Source organism: Chlamydotis macqueenii, chromosome Z, assembly GCF_036417535.1.
Source record: "Chlamydotis macqueenii isolate bChlMac1 chromosome Z, bChlMac1.mat, whole genome shotgun sequence".
NCBI lineage: Eukaryota > Metazoa > Chordata > Aves > Otidiformes > Otididae > Chlamydotis > Chlamydotis macqueenii.
Window position 1 is genome coordinate 22022008 of NC_141593.1, and position 26992 is coordinate 22048999.

General features: G+C 36.9%; 1 protein-coding gene across 1 annotated transcript in view; it reads left to right on the forward strand.

Annotated features, from left to right (window-relative positions):
- The window catches only part of NLN (neurolysin), a 47624-nt gene extending 21360 nt beyond the window's left edge, over nt 1–26264 (forward strand). Inside the window, exons 3-13 of the mRNA XM_086770249.1 lie at nt 1926–2074; nt 8461–8568; nt 10010–10112; nt 10844–11004; nt 12472–12607; nt 15989–16355; nt 17713–17914; nt 20053–20239; nt 21624–21752; nt 22232–22368; nt 25740–26264. Coding sequence (XP_086626375.1) covers nt 1926–2074; nt 8461–8568; nt 10010–10112; nt 10844–11004; nt 12472–12607; nt 15989–16355; nt 17713–17914; nt 20053–20239; nt 21624–21752; nt 22232–22368; nt 25740–25874 — 1814 coding nt within the window. The 3' untranslated portion in view covers nt 25875–26264. The remainder of the gene's footprint in view (nt 1–1925; nt 2075–8460; nt 8569–10009; nt 10113–10843; nt 11005–12471; nt 12608–15988; nt 16356–17712; nt 17915–20052; nt 20240–21623; nt 21753–22231; nt 22369–25739) is intronic.
- Nucleotides 26265–26992: the final 728 nt, after the last annotated feature.

Genomic DNA, 26992 nt, shown 5'->3' on the forward strand with positions numbered 1-26992 from the left:
GAAGATCACTTTACTTGCTTGCTTTTATATTATGACCTGCAAGGCCTTGAAAAATCCAGGCAGTCACACAGTCACATCTGGGTTGTTCTGAATGAATTGGCAATACATGGATGGAGTTTAATTGCCAAACACAGATCATTCAGTTAATTTGTTAAGAATTGTCAGTCAGAGGAGATAGGAAAAATAAAAATGTGTCTTGGGTGACTTTGTTTTGAAAAACCTATCACATAATGGCTGCATGACTCTCAAAAAGTAGTCAGTGTAATAAAGTGTCAAGTTCTCTTAAATCCCCTGAAAAATCTACAGTAGCAACAGAAGGGCTGAAAACAGGCACCTTGGCTCTGAGCAAAATGTTCACAAAAAAAAGAACAGCCTGCAGCTCAAATGTACTGTAATATTAGTCAGGTTTTCACATTACTTAGAGTTACAGTTTAGGCACATCCAGTGAATCTGCTGGAACTGATGCTGGCAGAAAGACTTAGTAATCTTCGTCCAAACAGCTACCTTTCAGATTCTGTTTTAATTGTATCAATATATTTGACATAGTTATTGTAAGCCTTTTCACCAATATATAAAACTCTGCTTTGAATTAAGTTAGAAGGAAAATCTATGTTTGATTTAGAAAATAGTGGCCCTCAGCTTCTTGACCTAGCCACCAAGATTTGCATCTTCAAAGATGTACTTTTTTTTTCTCTACATGCTATTGCTCCAGTAGGTCGTGTTGAAGCTTTTAGTGCTAATCTTCAAAGCTGTATGTGAAATTAGCATGACTTGCCTATGAAACAGCCCATGGCCTATGATAAGAATGTATTACCACAGAAAGACTTCCATTAGAACATTGGATTTTTAACTCTTGTGTGTCCCTTTCAGATATATATGAAAGACGTACCCCAGTAACTAGAACTTACTATCTGAAAAGAGACACATGACAATAGGTCATACATTTCACTTGGAAGCTGACAAAACTCACTTAATCATTTTGGAACATCTTGACATGAGGACAGGAGAGGTTAGGGGGTGGGGGTGAAGTTTCCTGTGGACTTCAAGAAGAACCATATACCCATGTTTGCATTCCAGAGGTTTCTGAAGGGCTGAGACTATCTCAGGGTTTGATAAAACAACTTCAGATTGCATAAAATTACAAAGCTTTAAATCATCCTAAAATGTTGTTACTCTAAAATGTGTTTTTGGAGAGGTGGAGGGGAGTGAAATTATAGTTTGTTTTGAATTAAGTTAATTCAGCTGACCATAATGAATCATGTCTATTTTAGCACTTTTATTCAATGTCATTATGCGATGCAATATTCCTTTAATAAGCAAGAATTTACTTAGTCTCAAAAGTGTATTCTAAAAAAGTAATATTACTCAGCTTCTGATCTCTAGAAGTTCAGAACACATAAACAGCATCCTCTGTGTTTACCTTATTGTTTCTTCTTAAGCATAGAAGAGAAGATGGGGCTTTGACATTGTTCTCATAACAATGTTAAAATAACTTCAGGACAGATAGCCCTGTTTGAAAGATTCAGAGCTTTTCTCTTTAAATGCTAGCATGGAAGTATTTGTGCTAGCTATTAAACAATGTCAGTCTTCACTTGCAAATGGTTCATCTTTCAAAAATCATGTATCGTATTTATACACCTTTCAGTTGACTTTGTAAAAGTAAGAAGGTGAGATAATTAGGCTGGATAATAGATAGTTTCTGTAAAATTTTATTTGTTAGAATGGTGAGCCATTTTTTCCTGTCATCTATTCATTTTCACATTATCTGTAGTCACTTTGTTTGCTTCAAGCCTGACCTGAAGTGTCAGATTGCTTTGAGTACTTGTTTCTTATGTCTTTTCTAAATATCATAAGGGGGGAAATGTCTTATCCTTAAAGCATTTCAAGGCTTCTGTGTAACTGTTCATTGCCTTTTATTTAAACAGTGGAAAGAAGCATATTAGATTTTCCTCAGCATGTCTCACCTGACAAAGAGGTACGCCTAGCAAGTACAGAAGCTGACAAAAAGCTTTCTAATTTTGATGTGGAGATGAGCATGAGAGAAGATGTGTTTCAGAAGATTGTTTATTTGCAGGTAAGTCATAGTGATATCTGCATAACTTGTGGAAATGTAGATAAAATTCTAGCAGTGAAAAACTCTTCTGTAAAGAAATTAGTATCCATAATGCTTTTCAAGATCCCCATCACTTTGTGTGTTTCTCTGTGTCTGTATCAGTCAAATCTTTCCAGTGGGACGCAGTTATACAAAAAGGCTGTGGTTCCTCAAAAGCCAGTGTAACTTGTCAGTCCAGCTCTTTGCCTCTCATGTCTAGGTGTATGTATCTTTCTTTTTCCATTGCAATAGCTTTGACTTTTGTCCAGTCTTCCAGTGAGCTGATACAAGGAAGCTAAACCAGCAGAAGGAAACACATCAGGAAAAATAAAATTTATTGTTTTCTGCTGGCTGAGCTTCCTGAACTGGTTTGCCCAGAGCATCACCAAGGAGGGGGAGGAAGAAAAGAGGCAATATAGCAATGTATTTAGGTTGGCTTATGCTGCTTTTGATTTTGTGGCCAAAGTTGTGCCTTATTGAAGTTTTTGAGAATTTTAAACTTTAAAGTTGAGTTTTAAGTTATGAAAGTTAATGAGAACATATAACCGGGAGTGACCTCTGAAATTACCTCTTTTGATATGCTAATTATAGACAGCTACATTTTATACTCATATGTTGCTTAAGCCTCACAATAAAACTAAGTGAAAAGATAATGCACTGTTGAACTAGTTTCTGTCCCTTTTGTGTTTGTTTAGCTTTGCTTCTAATCGAGCACCTACAGGTATCTCATATTCTTGATTTGTACTGTTTATTTTGTAGCTCAAACAGGAAGAACATTTGGTTTTGTTCAAATGCATCTAGTGACATTTAGTAATAATTTTCCAAAAGTGTAATTCAAAGATAACGAAAGGAAGCTATCTGGTGTGAAAACTAAAATGTATACATTTGTCCATGCTTCAGACATGAATTTTCACTTTCAGCCCCACTGATTTGTAACCTTCTTGTGATGCTGATAATATATTGGAGCCCCACATCTTGGAGTCGTTTTTAGTGCTTTTTGTAGCATTGACTGGGAACCAGAATAATATTTGCAGAACCTTATTCAAGTGCCTTCTAATAGCATTGCCTTCTGTTGCTGTGTTTTCTAGGCACATTTTCAAGTGTTCTCTAGCTGAGTGTTGTTGTTTTGTGTTTGTGGAGGTATTTAGTAGCTCATTTTGAACACCTTCTGTTGTGTGTTGGCAGATAGTGCCTTATGTTGATTCCCCCCCTCCCCTATGCCTTATGTTGATTTCTTTTTTTCCCCCTGCTCTGCTGCTATTCGTTAAATGGTTTGGTATATATTTATTATTTGCTGTGATTTTCACCACCCTCTAGTGTCGTATATATAGATACACAGATATGGCAGATTAGCCCTAAATGTATCTAGCTATTTTTAATTTACAGAAATTTGTGATAGTAGCTATTGAAAACTGATTGCTGTTTTTTGCTAGTATTACTTTCTTTTAAAAAAAAATATTTTCCATTTAGTGCTTTCCTACTTCATTTTCCTTTGCCATACGTGGCGTTTATAACAGTTAAAATTTTTGCTTACATCTCTGTTTAATTTTTTTAGAGATTTTTCTTGACTTTACTGCAGCATGCAAGCATGTTTGGTATTAATTTTCCAGGTATGCAACCTCTGAGCGTATATCAACTTCATAATAATTATGAAAGTAGTGACACTTTTTGCCATAGAACAGATGTGAAATTGGCAATAATGCCAGATTGATCAGGTCTTACTATTTCCAAATTACAAAGTTCATGTTAATTTTTGCTAAATTTTTAATGCTTGCCCCTGTTAGAAACTCTTAGTTGAAAAGTCAGGTTCCAGGAGCGTATGAAAAATGAACTTCCACAAACAGAAATGTTTTGCTGAAATCATTTATGAGTTTAAATGAGACAGTAAAACATTTTGATTAAATCAGGTTTTTCATGACCTCACTGAGGATTTAATAGTTCAGGTACATGAATTCAGTTTCATGATCCTTCACAGGGGCCAAATTAAAATGCAGTGAGGCAAATGAGGCCACTCACACGCCTGTGTTTTTTGTAATATAGTTGGTCTACTAAAAAAGGAGTAAATCTGCTTGATCTCCGTGACATCCTGAGTGGTTTTGCTCCCTTTAATGAGGACTAAACTTTCCTAAGTTAACAATGGTTTAGTATTCTTCCTAAATTCTGCTTTATTTTAGAACTCTTGATGATGAATGATGTGTGATGTTTTTGTACTTAATTGAAAAAAAAACCCCGAAAATAATCTAGTATCTTTCTTTTCCCTACGCATTTGGGGGGGGAAATTTCATGCATAAATTAATATTGTTGAATATACTGCAGAACTTATGCTTTAAAAAACTTTTATTTTGGAGTCTGAAACTTGGAATAAAGGCAAATTTGGTAGTGAAAGCTATCATTTTAAATTTTATTACTCCTAACATCTGCACATGTTGGCTAGCAGAGGCATGCTTAAGAATGTTGCCAATCTTCTCCACCCACATGCCCTCAGGAAACTCAGCCTGATGTAAACAGCTGCTGCAGTTTTTGTTCATGATGTTCTAAGTAGATTTTGTTTCTTGTTCTGCCTGAAGATTTCTTCATGGAATAGCATAGCATAGATGTCCAAAACAAATATGAAATGTTATCTAAAATCGTCAACAATAACCATTCTAAAACTTCTGGAAAGTTCCAAAATTTCATGTGTAGTATATTTGAAATTAGCACTTCTGTTGTGGAAATTTTTTGTTGAAGAAATACAGGATGACATAGACCATTCTGACCAGACCGAAATTCAGAGATTACCATAAAGCACCCTTGGTTCCTGTGCCTGTGAGGGTTTATATGCTTGCTTATCCTTAAAGACCAGACAAGCCTTTTTGAATGTGGATCATCCTTATCTTAAGCATTAAAAAATTAGTGTTTGCAATTTCCATTCTTCTGCCTAAAATCTTTGCTGGATTTGGGCCCAGGAGATTTTCAGGAGTATGACAGTCCTGTAATGCCCAATGAAGAGGCTGGAAGATGCCTAAATAACTCTGTGAGACTTTTCACAGTCCTCTGTCCTTAACTGTTACTGCAATAAAAGCAGTGTCTTTTTATAGAGATTGGAGTACTCCATTTTTTTTTGCTCAGCCTTTCTATTTTTAAGTCTTGCAGCACAGTTAGCACAATATAAATGTTAATGTAGTGACAGTATCTGCATTTTTCACCTCTGTCATTTTGAAGTTGCGCTTTTTCTATCACACAAGTCTTAAGTCAGAAAAAAGAACCCTGGAATTGTGGGTTGCCCAGCAGAAAAACAATATATGAAAATTCTGGTTGTTACAATTCTGACTGTTATTGGCAGCATGAAGATCTTTATGAAGCTGCAGAATTTCAGGGAGTATTCTTTGGCAGAAGCAGAGCAGGAAGCTGGAGTGTTGGAAGGAGTAGGCTAATAGCATTCTTTTTGTCTTTGTGTTGGGCAATATTCTGTGTGGCTTGCCTTACACATAGAATCATAGAATGGTTAGGGTTGGAAGGGACTTTCAAAGGTCTTCTAGACCAACCCCCACCCTCCCAGCAAGGAGCAGGGACATGTCCAACCAGATCAGGTTGCACAGAGCCCCGTCCAACCTGGCCTTGAATGTTTCCAGGGATGGGGCATCCACCACCTCTCTGGGCAACCTGTGCCAGTGTTCTACCACCCTCATTGTAAAAAATTTTTTCCTAATATCTAATCTAAATCTACCTCCCTCTATTTTAAAACCATTACCCATCATCCTGTCACAACAGGCCCTACTGAACAGTCTCTCCTCATCTTTCCTGTAGGCCCCCCCTTGAGGTACTGGAAGACCGCTATCAGGTCTTCCCGGAGCCTCCTCTTCTCCAGGCCGAACAGCCCCAACTCTCTCAGCCTGTCCTCATAGGAGAGGTACTCCAGCCCTCTTATCATCTTTGTGGCCCTCCTCTGGACCCTCTCCAACTGGTCCATGTCCTTCTTATGTTGGGGACTCCAGAACTAGACACAGTACTCCAGGTGGGGTCTCACCAGGGCAGAGTAGAGGGGGAGAATCACCTCCCTCGACCTGCTGGCCACGCTCCTCTTGATGCAGCCCAGGATGCAGTTGCCTTTCTGGGCCACATGGGCCTGCTCATGTTGAGCTTCTCGTCCACCGTCACTCCCAAGTCCTCTCCTCAGGGCTGCTCTCAATCCATTCTTCACCCAGCCTGTATTTGTGCCTGGGATTGCCACAACCCAGGTGCAGGACCTTGCACTTGGCCTGGTTGAACTTCATGAGGTTGGCACAGGCCCACCTCCAGCCTGTCAAGGTCCGTCTGGATGGCATCCCTCCCTTCCAGCGTGTCGACAGCACCACACAGCTTGGTGTCATCAGTGAACTTGCTGAGGGTGCACTCTATCCCACTGTCCGTGTCACCGACAGAGATGTTGAACAGGGCCGAGCCCAATACTGACCCCTGAAGGATGCCACTCGTGACCGGTCTCCACATGGACATTGAGCCGTTGACCACCACTCTCTCAGTTTGGCCATCCAGACAATTCCTTATCCACCGAGTGGTCTGTCCATCAAACCCATGTCTCTCTAGTTTAGAGAGAAGGATGTTGTGTGGGACAGTGTCAAATGCCTTGCACAAGTCAAGGTACATGATGTCCATTGCTCGTCCCTTGTCCGCCAATTTATCACAAATGAGGACAGAGATGTGAGGTTTGACTTGGAGAGGACAGAGGGCATGATTTTTTTCACTTATTTTCCTTCTGAAAGGAGATTTCCACTGTTTGCATACTTTTACTAAAAGAAAAAAAAAAGAAAGAAAAAAAGAGATAGCAGAGTGCTGCAGAAAAAATCGTAGCCCTGGGGGAGGAAACATGGCTCAGTCATCATTGACTTTAGCTGTCTGGTGGCCTGTAGTAGTTAGATCATCCTTTTATAAGTCTATGGATTCTTTTAAAAATTACCTGTAAACAGATAATATTAAAAAGAAAAAAAATATTCTTCATTCATCATATGACAATATTGGTAAAATCAGTTAAATCTTCCTATTGCTTTAGAAAAGTTAGTTTATCACAAAGTGAATTGATTATTTTAATTTGTTTCATTGGACTTAAAAATTCTTGCATATAGACTATTGGAGCTTTGGGCACGATTGTACTAATGCTTAGCAGTCCTGCTGTAGCATAATGCAACTGGGACTCGGGACTCTTTGTAGAGTAAACACAAAGCTAAACTGCTCTAAGCTCTGTCATGGTTCTAAAAACCAATCTCCACTGATTTTTTTTAATCCTATATGCAGGGCACTAGGGGGAGTAGACATTGTTTATGTGTTGTGTGGATTAATTTTAAATGACAGTTGGGAAAATATCTGTTTCAGAGTTTTAATAATTACTTATTTTCTCTCGTAATACAACTGGGTTCCTGTCTCTTATTTTTAGTGTTTAAAGAAGAGAGGTAATGTGCACTGGCAGGTCATTAGTTGACAGCTGTACACAGTTGAGTAACTCTCTCATAAAATTTGCATCTTTCAACATCCTTACTTTTCAGAGGTCCTAGTCAAGAATTAATTGTATGTAGGTAAGCTGACGAGAGGGTTGTTAAGACAAGTCAGAGCTTCATATTTGAAGATGAACTTAAATAGAATGTATTTTTTTTAACAAGTACTGTAAGTTATCACCTTTTTTTAAATGTTTGCTTTTAGGTAGGGGAAGATAAAATTAGAATGTGTGCAGCATTATTTTCAATTTAGGACAAATTACAAGTTTATGCATTAAACAGTTATGCTGTAGTCAGTTCGAAGGAAGACCCTCACAGGACTGATCCATGTTCTGTTACAACCAGTATCTTTTCTCTTAATGTTGGTTGCTTTAGGAAATAACTGTTCAAGAATCTTTATAATAGCATAACCAGACATAGAAATAGTGTTTTATTTGTTGTCACTGATGTATTTGTTCTGAAAGAAGATATGTATATGCCCAAATATTTGGCCATCTGATATGCTTCAGTGAGACACGTAATTTTGGGGGGCTTTTTTAAATCCCTCCAAGTTTTAAGGTACAGTGCTACCTTACAGCATGGGTTTTCTTCAAGCATGTATAAGCAAGCTGTCTCTACAGAAGAAGCTTAAGTGCAGTGTACTATAAACTTAAAAGGGCTTGCCATTATGACAGCATGTAAATGTGCTGAGATAGTTGGTAAAATAAAACTATTTTAAACCATGCTACATCAACGTGAGAATACTATTGTATAAGGTAACCGGTTTGGAAAGTCCATCCCCTAAAATTGGGGATGTTCCTGTTTTACTATGGTGGTTCTAAAGAATCTGTTCTGGCCCTTGTAATGCTTAGTATGTTTCTTGCAGCATGTTGTAAATTCAATTGTTCTATACTGTCATTTCAGCAAACCTGCAATCTTGAAAATGTAAAACCTGAAACAAAGCGATATCTAGAGAAATCGGTTCAAGTGGGAAAAAGAAACGGACTCCATCTTCCTAAAGAAGTGCAGAATGTAAATATGGAATATTACTTTATAAATCAAAGGTGACAAAACTGTTGAAGGTGTGAAATTATGGTTGTATATCTGTACCGAGCATATATTTGAACTTTGTGCTTTTGGACTTGCTTAACTACTGCTCTAATCTTACCTGTTCTTAGTTCCAGATCCATCCTTCAACCTCAACCACCTTAAGGTTTTTAAATTAATCTGTTAGATGCCTACGGTACTGAGTGGGTAGAGGTGGTATGCATCACCTACCTCTTTTAGCCTTCCAAAGTAAAAGAAACCTATTTGGAAGAGTTTTGTTATATGTTCTAGTTACAAAGAATGCCTAAACTGGATAGATTCCTAGGCAAAAGACCTCATAAAAATGTTATTTGTGAGTCCAAGCTTCAGAATTATGTATAATTATTGCAAAGATGCAGCTATTTTAATTTTGATTTTGTAAAATGTATCCAAGATTTTAGCATTTTGGCTAAAAAAAGACTTGAGGTAGCTTAAAGGGAACACAAGCCATGCTGACAATTTTGACCTTATTAAGGGAGGATTTCCTCAAGCATATAAAAGCACCTGTCAACTTCTGAAAATCATGAAGTCAACATGAGATGCTGACATAATTCTCTTTAAATTCTGACTGATGTTATGTAGCAATCTTGATTTATGACTCCTGAATACACTTTTTCCTCTGTAGAAAATAATCATTCTTCATCCACATCCTTTAGTTAGTGGGAACAGTTTCATGTGCATTTACATTGCTTAAGGGCAACTGATGCCTCTAAAGGAAATTTGAAATATTTTATAAGGAGACAATAGTTGAGTTACATAACGATAGTCTGACAAGTTCTGTATTTGGTGCATATTCTTCTACTAGTAACTACTGTGTTTATGTGAACTTGACATTAAGGGGTAGAGACATGCTATGAGATATATTAGAAAATGTTTCAGAAGGATGGATATCAGGATTTTTAAAAAGGTTTTGGAATGATCTTGTCTTGTGTGGGTATTCTCTTCTTTTTGTTTTCCAATGGGTTGCATACATTTTTACTACCTTGATTCTCATCTATTTTAGAGGATATTTTCACACTTAAAATTGTAATTTAGGCTTTTCAAATAAAATAAAATAATTGAATGTTAGGACATGATGCTGTTCGGAGAATGTGTTTATGTGTTCAGTCCCCTCTGAGTTAAGAGCACATTTTAACTGCTCTCAGAGTGATAGCCCCAGCCCGGGGTTCATGGGCAACAATATTGCTCAGGACTAACAGAAAGATAAAAGGGAGGCTGAGAATGAAGTATGATGCTACTTCCAGTTTGTTACTTGCTGAATGCTGATATTCACTGCTGGCTAGTAGAAAGCCTAGCTGGAAAAAGTGAAATCCTATTTATGTGGAGGGTAGTAATTGCCAAATTTGATTTTTGTTTTTCCATTAAGTTCAATTTATCCCTGATACAGGAAATCAAGACAATGAAGAAAAAATTGAGTGAGCTCTGTATAGACTTTAACAAAAACCTGAATGAGGAAAACACATTTCTTGTATTTTCTAAGGAAGAACTTGGTGAGTAGTATGCTTGCTCTTTCAGTTTTTTCATCCTTCCAGTTTTACTGGAGTCATCTCTTTTTTTCTGTCCCAGTGAATGATAGTTAGATCAAGTGAAATTCTGACTGTTTTCCAGTCTTCTCTGTTTCCTTTTTAATCCTTCCCCAGAGTCAATTTAGAATTACCATTTACAGATGTTTGTTTTCTTCATAGATCTGTGCTTCCTGAAGTGTTTCCCTTGCATCAACTTAGAATATCAGTCCTACTTTTTTTGTTTTTTGGTAACTTTACTCTTCTCTGCTTCTTTCTTCAGTTCTCTGCCATCAAGCAATCCCTTGTGTACTATATTAATTGTAATTATTGGAAAACTTTTCTGTCCTGCAACATATTTTAGCTACTTGAGTCATTTAAACAGATCTAGAGATTTCATGTGACAGAATTTGGGGGTTCATTATCTGAAGAGCATGGCATAGAATGTGCTTTAATAACACCAGAGATTTTTTGATGTTATATTCATTTTTTATCTGGTAGCCTTAGATATATTTCTCTTTGGCTTTGTTCCCATTTTTTATTTTGCTTGGTTGTGACTTGAAAAAGTTTTAGCATATAGTTGGAAAAAGAAGAGCTGTATTTCCATGGAGATTTCTGATGTCAAATTAGATTGCAGCAAAACAAATGCAATAATCTCACAAGAAGAGAGGGAAGCAGGTAATTCTGGTAAACATTGTTTATTAAATTATTTTCTATAGAAGGCCTTCCTGATGACTTTATTAAGAATTTAGAGAAGACTGAGGACGATAAATATAAAATAACTTTAAAGTACCCCCACTATTTTCCTGTAATGAAGAAGTGCTGCATGTCAGAAACCAGGAGAAAAATGGAATCTGCCTTTAACTCAAGATGCAAAGAGGTATGTTGTATATTGACCATTTTACAGGGTAATAACAGATTGAAAAATGGAGCTAGACATTCAAATGTTAGATTTGAGTTCTATATATTGTCTAGTACTAGAAAATCAAAACTTTTAAGTGTGATCCTAGAATCACAGAATCATAGAATAGTTTGGACTGGAAGGGACCTTTAAAGTTTTTAACAGTTTATTCTGATCTCTAAAGACCTTAGAAGTCAATGGTCTGCCTGTCTGTGTGTGTCTATGTATCTTAAATTTTCAGTGATGCTGTAGTAGAAGTAGGATTTTGCTCTTTTGCCAAATTTCCCTACAGTGTTCTGCAGCCACTTACAGGCACTTTCCTCCCAGAGAAGGACATTTGATTGTAGCTTCTTTGGGATTCTTCAGAATGAGAGGGGTTATTTAAGCACACATTTTAATTATGAAATACAAGTGATTAACTGTGACATTAACGCATTGGGTATTGATGAGAATTTTAATTAGATGTTAAGAAAAACCCTGTTTTTAATACAAGATTAATTTAATTATCTGAAAAATAGCTCGCAACATGCCTTGTAAGAAGAAAAAACCATTTCACAAATAACTTACTTGATACTGATGAGACCAGGCACCTAGACAGGTACAAAAATAATGAAAAAGATTGAAGGGATAGAAGATGTGTCATTCAGGCAATTGTACCAACCATTCATTAGAGAACACTGGCAGAGTTGAGCTGTTGTACTGGAAGTGCTGGGACTGAGAAGAGTACAAGATAAGACAAAATAGCACCAAGAACTGAACATGCTGCAAGTCAGCACACTTAAAGGTATTTGCTGTTAAAACCATGGAACAATCTTCAAATCTATACTTGAAAGAAAGATTTTTTTTTTTTTTTCCCCTAAGAAGTTTCACTTTTCCAGAACTGGAGATTAACACAGTTACATTTGCAGCTTCTCAAGGATCCTCCACCACATTTAGGTCAGAGCCTGGGGTTTTTGTGTTTCAGCTCTTTCTCTGACTGCTGTTGTTAGAGTGGCAAAAGAGGGAAACTTGCAAACAAGCTCTGAATGTTGGCACAATAGTTTTGCAGTCTGTCTTCATCCCTAACAAGCAATTAAGCCTGCTGTCAGCCATGTCACTGTTATCTTTCACATTTAAATTGTTGATAAAGGAAATAAACTCTTTGCAACAAAGATTTATTGTTATCCTAAAAGTATATGGTATATTGTTTGATTAGTTAAGACAGGTAAATTATAATAGGGATAGTAATGACTCATACTGACTAGAAAACTAGCTACCTGCAATCAAATGCTGTGACAAAATATTACAATAATCTAGCTAAGCTTACATTGTTCTATATTTATATCTTAAAGTGTTTCATTTTCAATGCTTACTGTTTCTTGTGGTTACAGATATTATTCAGATAATTGTTTTCATAAGATGCATTTTCTAGTTTCACTTTACAAGTTTGCGTCCTTTCTTTTTTAGGAGAACACAAAAATTCTTCAGCAGTTGCTTCCACTAAGAGCAAAAGTAGCAGAGCTTCTTGGCTATAATACACACGCCAACTTTGTCCTGGAGATAAACACTGCAAAGAGCACAGATAATGTAACAGCCTTCTTAGGTTTGTTCTTATTTATAAACAATACTTTTATATTTGGTGTGGCAACATGACTCTTCAGCCAAGATAAATTTAAATACATAATTGGGTCACAGTGTCCATCATGTTCAGATACAAAAGGAAATCCCTATTGCCTCCGTTCTGGCATATATATATTTATATATAGACCATAGCTATACAAATGCTATTGCTCCAAAACGTGGAAGCACAAGACAAAAATCTGAAAATAACTTTTTATGATAGCCAATATAGGCAATCGGTTATGTCTTTTTCTGCCCTAAAATGCAGTTATCCTAATTTCAAACCAGGATAACATGTGCAGCCTAAGCAATTTTAACAATTCAAAAGGCTGTGTAACAGTTGTAGCTTTTCATTCCCTTAGGTTCGCTGCAATTTTTTGTACATCTATAGCCTTAGTGTCTTTTTCTGATATAACTGCATTAACTATAATGAAAGATTACAGTGTGTGATGATGCAGCTTCCATGAGCTGAATTTTTAAATTAGATCTGGAATAATAGATTAAATCTGGAATTCAAAAACCCACTAATGGAATTTGATCTGAAAACAGAGATATCTTAAGAATTGTAAAACTGAGCTGTTTACGAATTTATAGTCACCCTGTTGACCTCAGAGGGCCTGCTCTTGTGCATAGATTTATCCTCTACTTTCTGGAATTATGTAGTTCCACAGAATAGTATATAATGGGTTCTGACACCACTTAGGATTGTATGTAGATATATTGTATAAATAAATCCCTCAAATTAATTTAGTACTGATTTTTTTTAAGTGTGCTTAAAGTAGTTTGGACTCTTTTTTAGTCCATTATGTTTTTGTAATTCTAAATGGGCTTATATAATACTGTGTTTTTTCATTTGTTTTGAAGCTGATATGCCTCATAATGTGGCAGTTATTTTTGTGACTTGAACTTTTTACAGGAGGAGATATATACTTTTCCATTAATAAATATAATGTTTTGTGGTAGTTCTTGGAGAGGGAGTGTTCATCAAGTTAATTGTTAGCTTTAATTTATTTCTTTTGATATATCCTCAGCTACAAGCATGAAAGTATGATTTGCTCTGCTTTGTTCATATCTATTAATGTTTTATATCATAGAATCATAGAATCATAGAATGGTTAGGGTTGGAAGGGACCTTCAAAGGTCATCTAGTCCAACCCCCCTGCAAGGAGCAGGGACATCCCCAACTAGATCAGGTTGCTCAGAGCCTCATCCAGCCTGGCCTTGAACGTTTCCAGGGATGGGGCCTCCACCACCTTTCTGGGCAACCTGTTCCAGTGTTCTATAACTCGCATCATAAAAATTTTTTTCCTAATTTCCAATCTAAATCTACCCCCCTCTATTTTAAAACCATTACCCCTCGTCCTATTGCAACAGGCCCTACTGAACAGCCTTTCCCCATCTTTCTTGTAGGCCCCCTTGAGGTACTGGAAGACCACTATCAGGTCTCCCCAGAGCCTCCTCTTCTCCAGGCTGAACAGCCCCAACTCTCTCAGCCTGTCATAAGAGAGGTGCTCCAGCCCTTTTATCATCTTCGTGGCCCTCCTCTGGACCTTCTCCAGCTGGTCCATGTCCTTCTTGTGTTGGGGGCTCCAGAACCGGACACAGTACTCCAGTTGTGGTCTCACCAGGGCAGAGTAGAGGGGCAGAATCACCTCCCTCGACCTGCTGGCCACGCTCCTCTTGATGCAGCCCAGGATGCGGTTGGCCTTCTGGGCCGCAAGGGCGCATTGCCTGCTCATGTTAAGCTTCTCATCCACCAGCATTCCCAAGTCCTTCTCCTCAGGGCTGGTCTTGATCCATTCCCCGCCCAGCCTGTATTTGTGCCTGGGATTGCCATGACCCAGGTGCAGGACCTTGCACTTTGCCTGGTTGAACTTCATGAGGTTGGCACAGGCCCACCTCTCCAGCCTGTCAAGGTCCCTCTGGATGGCATCCCTCCCTTCCAGCGTGTCGACAGCACCACACAGCTTGGTGTCGTTGGAGAACTTGCTGAGGGTGCACTCTATCCCACTGTCCATGTCGCCAACAAAGATGCTGAACAGGGCCGGGCCCAGCACGGACCCCTGAGGGACGCCACTCGTGACCGGTCTCCACTTGGACATTGAGCCGTTGACCACCACTCTCTCAGTTTGGCCATCCAGCCAACTCCTTATCCACCAAGTGGTCCGTCCATCAAACCCATGTCTCTCTGGTTTAAAGAGAAGGATGTCATGCGGGACAGTGTCAAAAGCTTTGCACAAGTCCAGGTAGATGATATCCATTGCTCATTCCTTGTCCACCGATGCCGTCACCCCGTCATAGAAGGCCACCAAATTGGTCAGGCACGATCTGCCCTTGGTGAAGCCATGTTGGCTGTCACCAACCACCTCCTTGCTCTCCATGTGCCTTAGCATGGTTTCCAGGAGAATCTGCTCCATGACCTTGCCAGGCAGCTCCATGACCTTGCCAGATTCATAAGCTGATCTTATGGCTAGGAAGAAAAGCATTCTGTCCTATAACATATTCTGAATTTAGCGTAATATGTGCTGTGAACAGTATTTCAGTCATGTAAATGGATATTATGCCTTATAGCCTACCTAGAAACAGGAGTAGGGGTTCCTAAATTTTACACTCTAAATAGCAATATTGAACAGTAACCTGAATTGTTAAGGAAGAAAAAAGTGTCTGGTAGTCCAGAAATACTTACGAGAGAATAAATACAGTCTGTGCTTTATGGGACTTTAAGTGAACGTAAATGTTTTATATTTAATATATTAGATTCATAGTGCTATGACCCTTTCTTGTCCAAGAAAAGCTATATTCGAAAAAGTTGGGATCATAGAGATTAATATCCAGTGGCTTTGGTAGACTAGAAGCCAGCAGTCCTATAGGGAAGAACTCTTTATTCTCTTTTTCTTTTATAGGACTTTAGCTAGAAGTAGTTCATGATCTGTTTTTAAAAGTCTTGGAAGAAAAAGTAGTGTTTGAATTTCCTGTTGCACTTCCAGTAACTAACAGTAGTCGTCTTCAGCTGTTTCTACAGAGTCACATGAAGAGAACTGAGATTACATGAGGTAAAAGCAACGGCGTCAAGCAAAAGTGTCTAGTGTTACTTTCCATTGCTGATGTCTTTGAAAAAGTCTAAATTTACCAAAATGCTTCACAGTACTGTTAGGCCTGTGTGGACTCCTCTGTTATTTATAGCTTGCCTTCAATTAAACTCATTAAGACAAGAAAGCAGACAGTTTGCTTGCTGTTAGTCAACAAAAGAAAAGCTCTAGCATCCACGCTTAGGGCATGTGCTTAAACTTATGTGTATATTTTATGGGAATACATGTTATAGTAAGGAACACAGAAGCTGATTCCAATGTAATCTTTGTTTCAGATGATTTGAGTAAGAAGCTAAAGCCATTGGTTGAGGAAGAAAGGGAATTTATTCTAGATTTGAAGAAAAAGGAGTGTAAAGAAAAAAACTTTGATTATGATGGAAGAATCAATGCATGGGATCTTCATTATTATATGAACAAAACAGAAGAGCTGAAGTACTCCATAGATCAAGAAAAGCTGAAGGAATACTTCCCAATTGAGGCTGTTACTGAAGGCTTACTGAATATTTACCAGAAGCTGCTGGGACTTGTATTTGAGCAAGTAGAAAGTGCTCATGTTTGGCATGACAGTGTTACTCTTTATGCAGTAAAGGATAATGCAACAGGAGAAACATTAGGGCAGTTCTATTTGGACCTTTACCCCAGGTAATTATGACTTAGTGTTTTACTTATGTGTTTAAAATGGAATTGGTCTTAGTGAGTTGCTGGTGTGGTGGAAATTATGGCCAAAATTCATTTGTAAGGAAATATTTATCCCAGTGACAAGACTATTACTGTGTTTGTTAAGTTGTCCTCTTGATTGTTTTTAGATTGTTTACACTTTTTCTCTTTTTGCAGTACTACCACATTACCTGCTTATAGTGGGTTAATGAAGCATTATGACTTTTAAAATTTTCTGTAGTAGTGCTGTCTAGTCAGTTGTCCATAATTTTTTGCTTCTACAAACTTTTCTCCTTCCTAATACTGTGTTTTACTTTTTATTTATGTTGAACTGTTATTCCAGTCTGTTCGGATCGATTATATTCCTATCTGCGAAATGTTCCTAGTTTCTCCCAGTTCCTCTTTACACTTTCTATGTGTATTTTGTACCCTATAGTCCAGACTGCTAAAGAAAATATGAAATAGATCGGAACCAAGAAAAGATTCCTTTTGAGCACACCTTGATATTTACTTCCAGGTTGATCTCTGTAGCACTTCTTTAGCTATTTACAGCATCATCTGTGTTCTGTCAGAGATGAGGAGACTAGACTGATATCACAGGATTTATTCTTAGCTAGTCTTTTTTGACTGTTTCTCACTCCTATGTTTTTTTTTTTAATATCCTTTAGCAATTTATAAATTGACTGATACCCTTTTGAATATAAATTTATTTAAGTCTTCTCTGGTTTAAGAAAATTAGCTTAGTCAATACAATAGTGCATAAATTGTTCTTTTTAAGATAGGCACATTATCTCCTTCACCTGTTTGCCTGCTCCCCCCTTTCTGCATATCATGTGAATTACTGAAGCTGTTTATTAGTAAGACTCTTCTGACTTAACTACTCAGTTAACTACTCAGGTTTAGGGCAAAAATTTCAAAGTAATTTTTCTTTAAACTTTTGGATCCTACCAAAATGCAGTAAACTGTATTCATTTGTTTCCTGTCATGAAAGAAAAAATACTGCTTCAGAGGACAGAGCCAAGTCCTTCCTGTTACAGTAGCAGTTTAAAATAGAATTGACATTTAAGTATGTGTACTTTCAGTATTTGAGTAAAAATCAGATTCTTGTAAATGGTACTGTGAATCTTAAACTGATGTGATTTAAGTACTGAGTTTTTTCCCTGTTGTGCTCTTAACGGGATCTGAAACTTAGTAGATCTTAGAAGTCGTGAAAAGATGTAATTTCTTTGTGTAAAGCTTTAAAGAGACACTGACTGATTGTCCCTGTTCTTGAATAGGCTTCACCATTCTGGTGAGCAGGCTTGTGGTTTGAAGATAGTGTCTGATATATTTTCTTATACAGAGAGGGAAAATACGGGCATGCAGCATGCTTTGGTCTCCAGCCTGGCTGTCTTCTCTCTGATGGCAGCAGAATGATGTCTGTAGCTGCTCTGGTAACCAACTTCACAAAACCAGCATCAGATTGCCCATCATTGCTGCGACATGATGAAGTAAAGACTTACTTCCATGAATTTGGTCATGTAATGCATCAGATATGTGCACAGGTTAGTGATGTTTCAATTACAGTGTAAGATTTCTTTCTTCACTGTCTCAAAGCAAGGTGTAAGTCTATGTTGGTGGCCTCTAATTTTATTAAAGTACCTGTGCAAGTTTTTTAGTTAATTTTCAAAGTGACACGTTGGGAGGGATTTTTTTGTTTGTTTTAATTTTTATTTAAAACTACAGAAATAAATACACATTCTTATGAAAAACATTGTCATAGGAAGATATACTTTTGCATTTGCCCCATGCAGGTACTTGTGATGAGTGAATCGATCCACATGTAAGATGAAGATTCTCAGTGGTGACTTCTATTACAGCTATGGAAGGGCTTTTTATTACTTCTAGTAGCATGCTAGATGTTAGAAGCAAAAAAAAGGTTTCTGTACCTAGGAATACAAATGATTTATGAATCCGGATCACCTCCAGAATTTTGACATTTGGTATTCTTGAGAGCTATCACTCTTGACATCGAAACCATAAAACAAGTCTTACCTGAACTATCGTATTTTCTGTTCTCCTATCTGACAGTCAGGGTTCTCACAATGACCAGAGAGGACTGAAGTTAGTCTGCAGATTTTCATCAAGATGTCAATAAGTTTTAAAATCCTAGTTTAATTTCTACTTACATGTAAAATTGATTCTGCCAGATGATAAATTTATTATTTGGCCTAATTAAAATTTTATGTTTCAGAGAAAGGCAGGTCTCAGTACATTCACCAAAAAATTTGCAAATCCAAACTTTATATGGCACTGCTTTCATCTTTATAAAAAAGTACCAAATAATAAAATCAGAGAAATGTAACACACATTAGATTTTAATTCTTGACCTTGATCCTAGAGACTAGGACTGCAAAATAAAGAAACAAAGTCGTAGAAATCCATATATTAAATCTAGAATTCCACAAATGACATTCAAGCAAACTTCACAACAAGTAGCTAGACTTGTTTAGGTGTTTTTGCACTGTGTTGAAGGTAGAAATATAATTATTATTTGATCATCTCCACCCTAAGACAGGTGTTTCTGACCTCAAAAATTGAGAAGTAAAACCTGTTCTTTCTTGTAAACTACTAGAGGGTGTTTATAAATGAGATACATCCAGTATTACAAAATGCAACATTTTGATAACCCATGAGGATGTGCCTGGGTGTTGCTGAGCCCATTCTGGGCAGCCCAAGTCAACAATTCCAATGCGTATGTACTTCACTTGCTGTGGAATTGCACACAGGTCAGGGAGGCCTACTTTCCAGTTGTCTCTCCCACTGAGAGGTGGTTTCTGTGGGCATACCTACCATGATTACTGCTGTTGTATTTTACATAAAGTGTTGTTGGCACACCTGCAAGTAACTTACTAGTCCCACGTAAGAACATCCTATCCTATGGGATTTGTGTGTGCAAAGCACTATGTGGTTGCGTATGATGATTTGTCTAAGCATGTTAAAACTTGACGTTTTAAGGGTATGTGGGGATTGGACGGGGTGGGAATCTGTGAGCTGTTGGTAAAGGTCAACTTTTGGAGACAGATACTCCTTGTAATTTATGAGGGGTCTGCTGGAAAGTGAGATATCAGGGCAGGGAGGAGATCTCTTTATGCCATTAGGAAAGGAGAGCTATTCAAATACTGCGAAACGAATGTCTTAATATTTTCTGTTAGCATGGTCCAATTGTATATGGGTAAATGAAGATATCCGGAGTTAAGTCTTTGAATCAGTGTGGTAGACTGTAATACAATAAACTGTTTTATAAGTGTGTAATTAGACTTTATTATTTTACTTGGGGCAATATAAGAACATTTTATAACAATTTACAAATTATATCATTATCATAAGACAACATGGAAACTTATATATTGCTGTCATAACGTAAAAGGTAAAAAATCAATAGTATTAGGAAAACTGAAGGACTGTTTCACACCAGTAGAGAATGCAGTAAATTACTACTGAGGAATCTATTTTATTGCCTGTTTTACTTTTGAATTTTTGCCCTCCTTTCTTTAAAATTCCTCTTTTAATTATTGTTATTGACCTGTTCAAATGATTCCTTTTGCTGTGATTAAGACTGAAATTTTGGCATCTGAAAGTTTATATTCTGCTAGAAATCCTGACTTTGATTTTTATTTAATACAGTGGCTTTTCCTTATAGGCTGATTTTGCTAGGTTTAGTGGAACTAACGTGGAAACAGATTTTGTAGAGGTACCTTCACAAATGTTTGAGAACTGGGTGTGGGAAAAAGAACCACTACAGCAAATGTCAAGACATTATAAAGATGAGAGCCGTGTTGCAGACACTCTCCTAGAGAAACTTGCTGCCTCTAGACTGGCTAATACAGGTATCTCTCTCCCCTCTCTCACCACCAGTATATGTATAAAAATATATCACTAAAAATTGGAGGAAACGTTACAGAGAAATGTAACAAGCCCCTTACATTTCTTCTGTGTGTATACTTATCACTGTCTTTCTGAGTTTTTTTGCGTGGGTGCCACCATTAGTAAAGGCTGTGATTACAGATACCAATGTTTGCAGGAAGAGTAGCAGCTCTGATTTTCCAAGCTACTCAAAGAACTAAAATACCTTTGCATTCCTCTCCATGTGATTTTTTCTTTTTTCTTTTTTTTTTTTTTTTACCTACCAACTTTGCTGATTTAAAATTGGAGGTGGGGGGGAAGGTCCTGGGTTTTCTGTTGGTGTGGGTTTTTTTGGTTTTTTGGAGGTTCGTTTGGGGTTTTTTTGTGGTAACCAAGGGTAGGCACTGTGCATAAATACAGTATCAGATTTTCTGTATGTATCATCTATATTTGATTTGGATGTGACACTTGACAGACATTAAAGTTGATTGGAAATTTACTGAACATACATAGCATATCTCAGACAAAAGTCTTGTAGGCCTGCATTGCTTGAACAGCCTTTTAACTTCTCAATCCAGAAACCTAAGTCCACAGTCTCTACCTTTTCAGCAGATATACTGCCTTCCCAAGTTAAGGTCCCAATTATCTTCTCCTTCCATGTCTTATACTACCTTACATGTATCTCCAAACTGAGACTGTAATCTCATGTCATTACCTGTCATCTCATTATTCTGTTACTCTCACCCCTCTGTCCCTGTAATGATCATTCCTCTAATATCATAGTCTTACCCATTTATGGTACAATTTGTCATTAAGCCAGAGCTGTTTATTTCATACTGCTTCCTTATCCTGAACAAGAAGTCCCTGTCCTTCTGTCGTGTACAGACACTGTAGCTACATAAGCACTTTATCTGAGTAAAGGTTCATATCTTTTAGTTTCTTCAAAAAAAGCTTACAGCAGCTGCAGCAGCAGCAATTCTTGCTGTTCTTTGAAGTGTCTTAAGGTTGATATACTCCCTACTATCTATGCAAGCCATGAATAAAATGGTATACTGGAAGTGAAGTCAGTTGAAAACATAATTTTAAATACTCACATTTGCTTTTAAATATCTGCTTTATTTTAGTTTTAATCTGTGAGGAAAATAACATTTGAAAAGATAGAGCTTGTAATGACAATACGTTCACTAAAAACACGCCTTTCAATTTTTTGTAACTGAAGCAGTTCATATGGAAATTATATAACTCCAAGTTTTTTCCGTGTTTAAAATTCTAATAATTTAGAGTGCATGTTGACATCTTTGAATGAAAGGTGCTAAAGAAACTCCAGCTACTTTGATGGCAGTTAATTAAATGTTCTTACCCAATTAGGCCTTTTAACCCTCCGTCAGATTGTTTTGAGCAAAGTTGACCAGGCACTGCATACAAAGCCATCTGTTGACCCAGCAGATGAATATGCCAAATACTGTATGGAGATTCTAGGAATTCCTGCCACCCCAGGTATGTCAGTGTGAAGCTTTTATACAGCATGTCCATATACATGCCTTTCTTTCCCAATAATGCTTGGCATACAAAAAAACCCAAGTTGTTGTTTATAAAAGAATCTACTTTATGAAGCTGAAATAATTACTTTAAAACATGGGGTAATCTTAATGATCTCTTCTGAAGGAAGATGAAGGTAAATATAAAACTTAACCTTTTGCAGGTTGTATTTTTAGTAACATGTGAATACCACTTTAGATGTTCTGTCACATCTGCATTGGATGTGCAACTAGCCTAAGATGGGAAATTGAGTTTCCTTTGCAGTCAACAGAATATGGCCAATACTTTTAGAGGCATACTCAGACTCTTTATGTTAGAAGTTTCAAAGCAGTCAATACAAATTCCTTATTAATTTATTCTTAAAGTTGAAATACTCTATACATCAAAAAAATAATTGCATTTTATTTAAATAAACTAATGTTAACCTACTTTTGAAGGAACAAACATGCCAGCTACTTTTGGACATCTGGCAGGTGGTTATGATGGTCAGTACTATGGATACCTGTGGAGTGAAGTGTTTTCCATGGACATTTTTTATAGCTGCTTTAAGCAAGAAGGAATAATGAATCCAAAGGTAGGTGATGAATACTTTTTACTAAAGACTTCTGTTGCACTTTGTCTCCGAAACCATATTTATTACAATCATGATCCATAGGTATAACATAAGTACTTCTGTACCTGTCAAGTTCAGATCAACAAAAAAAGGTGCACAAATAACTTCAGAAAATAATCTTAAAATTTCCAAGAGCACTTGGATTTCAATACAATTCTTACATAGCCATATATTTATTATTACATTATGTCACTTCTAAGACCTTGTGTCGTGTTGACTAATACCTTCCTTTTTAATTTTAGACTGAAAAACCATATTCCTCCATTGCAGGAGCAGATGCATATTCTACTGTGAAAGCTGTATTATAATGGTGCTCTATTTCCATTAATAGCACCTCAAGTATGTGGTACTTTTATGTAGTTATTATTTAGAAAACTTTATTTATTTTGAGCTTTCTCTTTCACAGCACATCATAACTCACAATTTTTTTCTTCTTTAGTTTTTCTTCCAAGTGGCTTTTGAAGTTCAGATCACTGACAGGTTCTAGATTTACTGGGCTGTTTTTTTTTCCCTTGTGTAATTCTCCAGCCTCTTCTGCCTCCAGCAGAAAGAAAGGATAGTTTGTGATGTGGTTAGCAGGCCTGCCAATTCTGGCAACCTTTTTTATTTTTCAGATTTTATAGCATTAGACTTGTGAGTTGAGGTGCTGCAGTTCTATCATGGGAAACGCCTTTCAGTTTTTCTGATCCCCTTATCTGTCTTCTGGATTCAGCAGCCAGCACTAGTTCTTCCCTTTAGTAAATGTATACAGTACAGAAGTAAAAGAGAGAGTAGACAGTGCTTGACTTTCTGTTCCTCTGTTCCTCTCCTGGAATTTGCCTTCATTCCTCCCTTTACTTATCACAGCAACCAGAACTTCCCTCCATCTAGAGGTTGGAGAAAGAAAACAAGATTAGACTTTGACCTAGATAAAGAGAGGAGTCCACAGAGGAGATGGGGTAGAGACGAGAAAACTGGGGGAGTAGTTAGGCCAATAAAACCTGAAAGAAGTTTTATGAAGAAAAGCAGCAAACTGAGTAGTTTGAGAGGAGAGGTGACAAAAGGTTTGGAGGTCAAGATTGATTCTAAAGTGCTAGGGATTCATGATAAGTGCATGTGAGAATAAGCACTCTGCTTATTCAGTGGGAATGTTGTTATTCATAAATAAGATCAGGAGAGAAGAAATGGCAAGTTAAATGAGAGAATAAAATAAGTTTTTAATAAAATGCTGTTAATATGGATCTTAAAAATGGCATTTGGGGAGGAGTCAGACTTCCTGTGTTTTTTCATGTGTTTGCAGTTGGGGGAGACAGATAAGGGCGCTGGTGCCAGACTTGTGGGACTTCGTGTCAGTTCCCTGTTCTAACACACACACCCTCCTCCAGTGTCATCACAGACCATTTTTCTGTTAGCTTAATGCTGTACTCTCAAAACTCTTTTCTGAGTGACTGTATAGTCAAAACTCTTAGCTAGTTTGCCAGAATTGCTGTGACCTTTACTTGTCCTGAGGGATGAAAGTGCCTTTTATTCTGATTTTTTTTGTGTGTGGGGATTTTTGTTTTCTTTGTCTGTATATGGGAAGCTTTGAGAATAATTTAATTATGCTAGAGATGAATATTTGCTATAGTTCAGCTAAAAGGCAACTAGCGCCTCTTAATGTGAAGCCTGCTATAAGAAGTGAGGAAGAAAAAAAAATTGTGTGCATATGACTCACTCTCTAGCATGTATGTGCACACACACACTTTGCTTGAATACTGACATAACTTCAGGGGTAACTCTGTGGAGATTTTCGCTCTCTCTTCAGAGCAATGCTACTTCTCAAATTGGTTCTCCTTATCCTTATTTATGTTCCACAGAAAGTGTAATAGAGTTCCACAGAATGGGACAAACAATCTTTTGTAAACAAATGCTAGATACTAGTATGATTTTTGTAGTTACTCATATTTCATTATATCTAGCTTTAGATTAGTTTTCAGAACAGCAGGAAAGGAAAACGTTTATGGTATTATGACTAGGGCTTTTAGAAATTCGGCTTACCTCTTCCTGTTAGAATAAAACCTCTTCCTGTTTTGCGCAACAGCTATAGAAACTAGTTTCAGAGACCATATCAATAAAAATTCTTCAGCAAACACTTAACTTTAACTTCATTCGTTGTCACACTTCAATTCTTGCACCTTATATGAAATAAACTCTGGTCTCCCTAGAACTGAGCAATGTGCTGGCTCTGGAGACAATAGCCAAGACTCAAGTCTACTCAAGTAACACTTTTAAACTGCAAGGAACAAGTATCTTCATTTGCTGCTGATATTCAGGCAACTAATACAAATAGTGAAGTGAAGTATAAGCAATGCTTCAGTGAACATTTTTTTTGTATTTTAGTTTTTTTCCAGCTGTTAATTCAAGAATGTTTTAGGTAATACAATTAAGTCATAGAAGTCCATCTGTTAAAAAGACGTGCTGTTTTTTTGCAGTAGAGCTATCAGGAAGCAGTGTAGTCCTGTAATCTCATAGCTTTGACATGTGAGGAAAGTACATATGTGTATTTACAGTGACTAAAAGGAAGGACATTGTTTTCTTCAATATCAGAAGCATCTGGGACATCTGCATGCAAAATAATGTTTTCTCATTGATAGTAATGTCTCAGAGGCCCAAAATTCTCAAGATACATTCTTTAAAATATGACGCCTTGTTTAGAAAGTCCTCATTACTTACGGTTGTCTCAGAAGCTTGGTTCATTCTTTTGAAAGGAATCTGTTCCTTCTGAAGTAATAATGTTTCTTCCTGAAAATAAAACCTGAGTTAAGTCTCCATTACTTGAAGATAGTTTAATAGGGGAGTTAGATGCATTTGTGTATATTACATATACTACTATGCATATAATATGTGTGTATGTGCCATGTAATTCCTCAGTCCTATACCTATCTCTGAACTATCATCTCTGTTCTCCAAACAGAGATTAAAGAACGATAAATCATCAGTTAAGAGAGAATGGTTATTAGGTCCCTTTTCCTGCCAGTCAGTCACAGGGATAATCCATCACTGAAGATTGTGTGGAGATTGTGCCTGTGTTATGCTTTATAGAATGTTTTCCAGATGAGTTGTGATTGTAGCTCCAAAACAGTGTAAAACCACAAGAAAAAGGATTTATTTGAGAATAGGTTAAATTTCTCCTCTCTTGAGTTCTTCCAGTAGAAGTAAATTATACTTGTAGTGTAGCCTGATTTTATATTAAGAAAATCTGGAAGAAGGTAAGGTGCTTAACCATGAGTAGATTTTTAAGTACACAACAAATACAGAAAAGAGGCAGTTCACAAGATTAAGAAATACTAACATTCTGCTTTACCTTGTATCAGGCTGGGATGAAATACAGAAACCTCATCTTGAAACCTGGAGGATCTTTGGATGGGATGGATATGATACAAAATTTCTTGGAGCGTAAACCAAGCCAGAGAGCTTTCCTATTGAGTAAGGGATTATGTGTTCAGTAAAATTGTGGTTCCTTTGTAATGGCATACAAGTATGGAATGAGCTGGAAATGTCAGTGTATTCCACATCATAACTATGTATCACTGTAGGGAAACTGGGTCACTTTTTGATGATTTTTTTAAATTGTATAAATAAAAATGTGTTTTTTTAAATTGCATAGGACTACAAAATTCAACACATCAGGGGAAAAATTCTGAGATGTGCAGAATTTGAATAGTAACATGGTAATTTTTTTAATTGTTATGAAATAATACTAATCAGTATGGGGAGTTGGTGCCATGTTCTCTTTTAATAGGTGCACTTAAACTATGTCTTCTGAACAAATTTTAAAAGTGGAGGGGAAAAAAGCATGCTACGAGCAATAAAAGAAATAGATTCATTCTTATTCTGTATTCTGTTGTTTTGATGTCTCACAAGTGTCTTTGATGGAGAAGTGTGTTTGATTTCATCACAGTTTTGGTTCAGTCTAGCTTGATGATTACGAATCAGTTCTTTGTTTTCCAAATTATATCAATACTGTCACTGAAAAGTTATATTTAAGCAATTATAATAGTTTCAGTTGGTTTGTGAATTATTCCTTATATACATGTATGGAAGGGAGGGAAAAAGATATCCCCAGTGGGAATGGTAAAAGTCAATCCAAGATTCTCCTATTCTTTTCCAGTGTGGCATGCACATACCAAAAAAAGCTTCATAGATTACATTTTTCCAGCTGTGGGAGTGTGAAAGTAATTGAGGAATTATTTTGCAGTTTTCTGCAAGATCAGGAAAAAATAGTCTTACAAGTCAACTCTACACCACTCAAATAAAACTGCTAATCCAAGGGCATTTTCTTGTCTGCAGATAGCATCCTTCACTTTACTTTTAGTATTAAAACAAATATATGAACAAACTTTAATTTTGGTTACTAGCTAATATATTTTAGACCTTTAAGCCATAGCTGTAAACATGGTTGGTATTTTTATTTGTTGGTTCATCCGCAAAGTAAGAAAATATGCCTAGTCAACTCAAAAGAGTTCTTCTTTTTCTAGCAAAAGAAAAATGAAAGCTTTTACTTTGGGTCAAATATATATGTTTCAGGAGGAAAAAAACCCCACAATTGTGAATGTTCAGCTGAAAT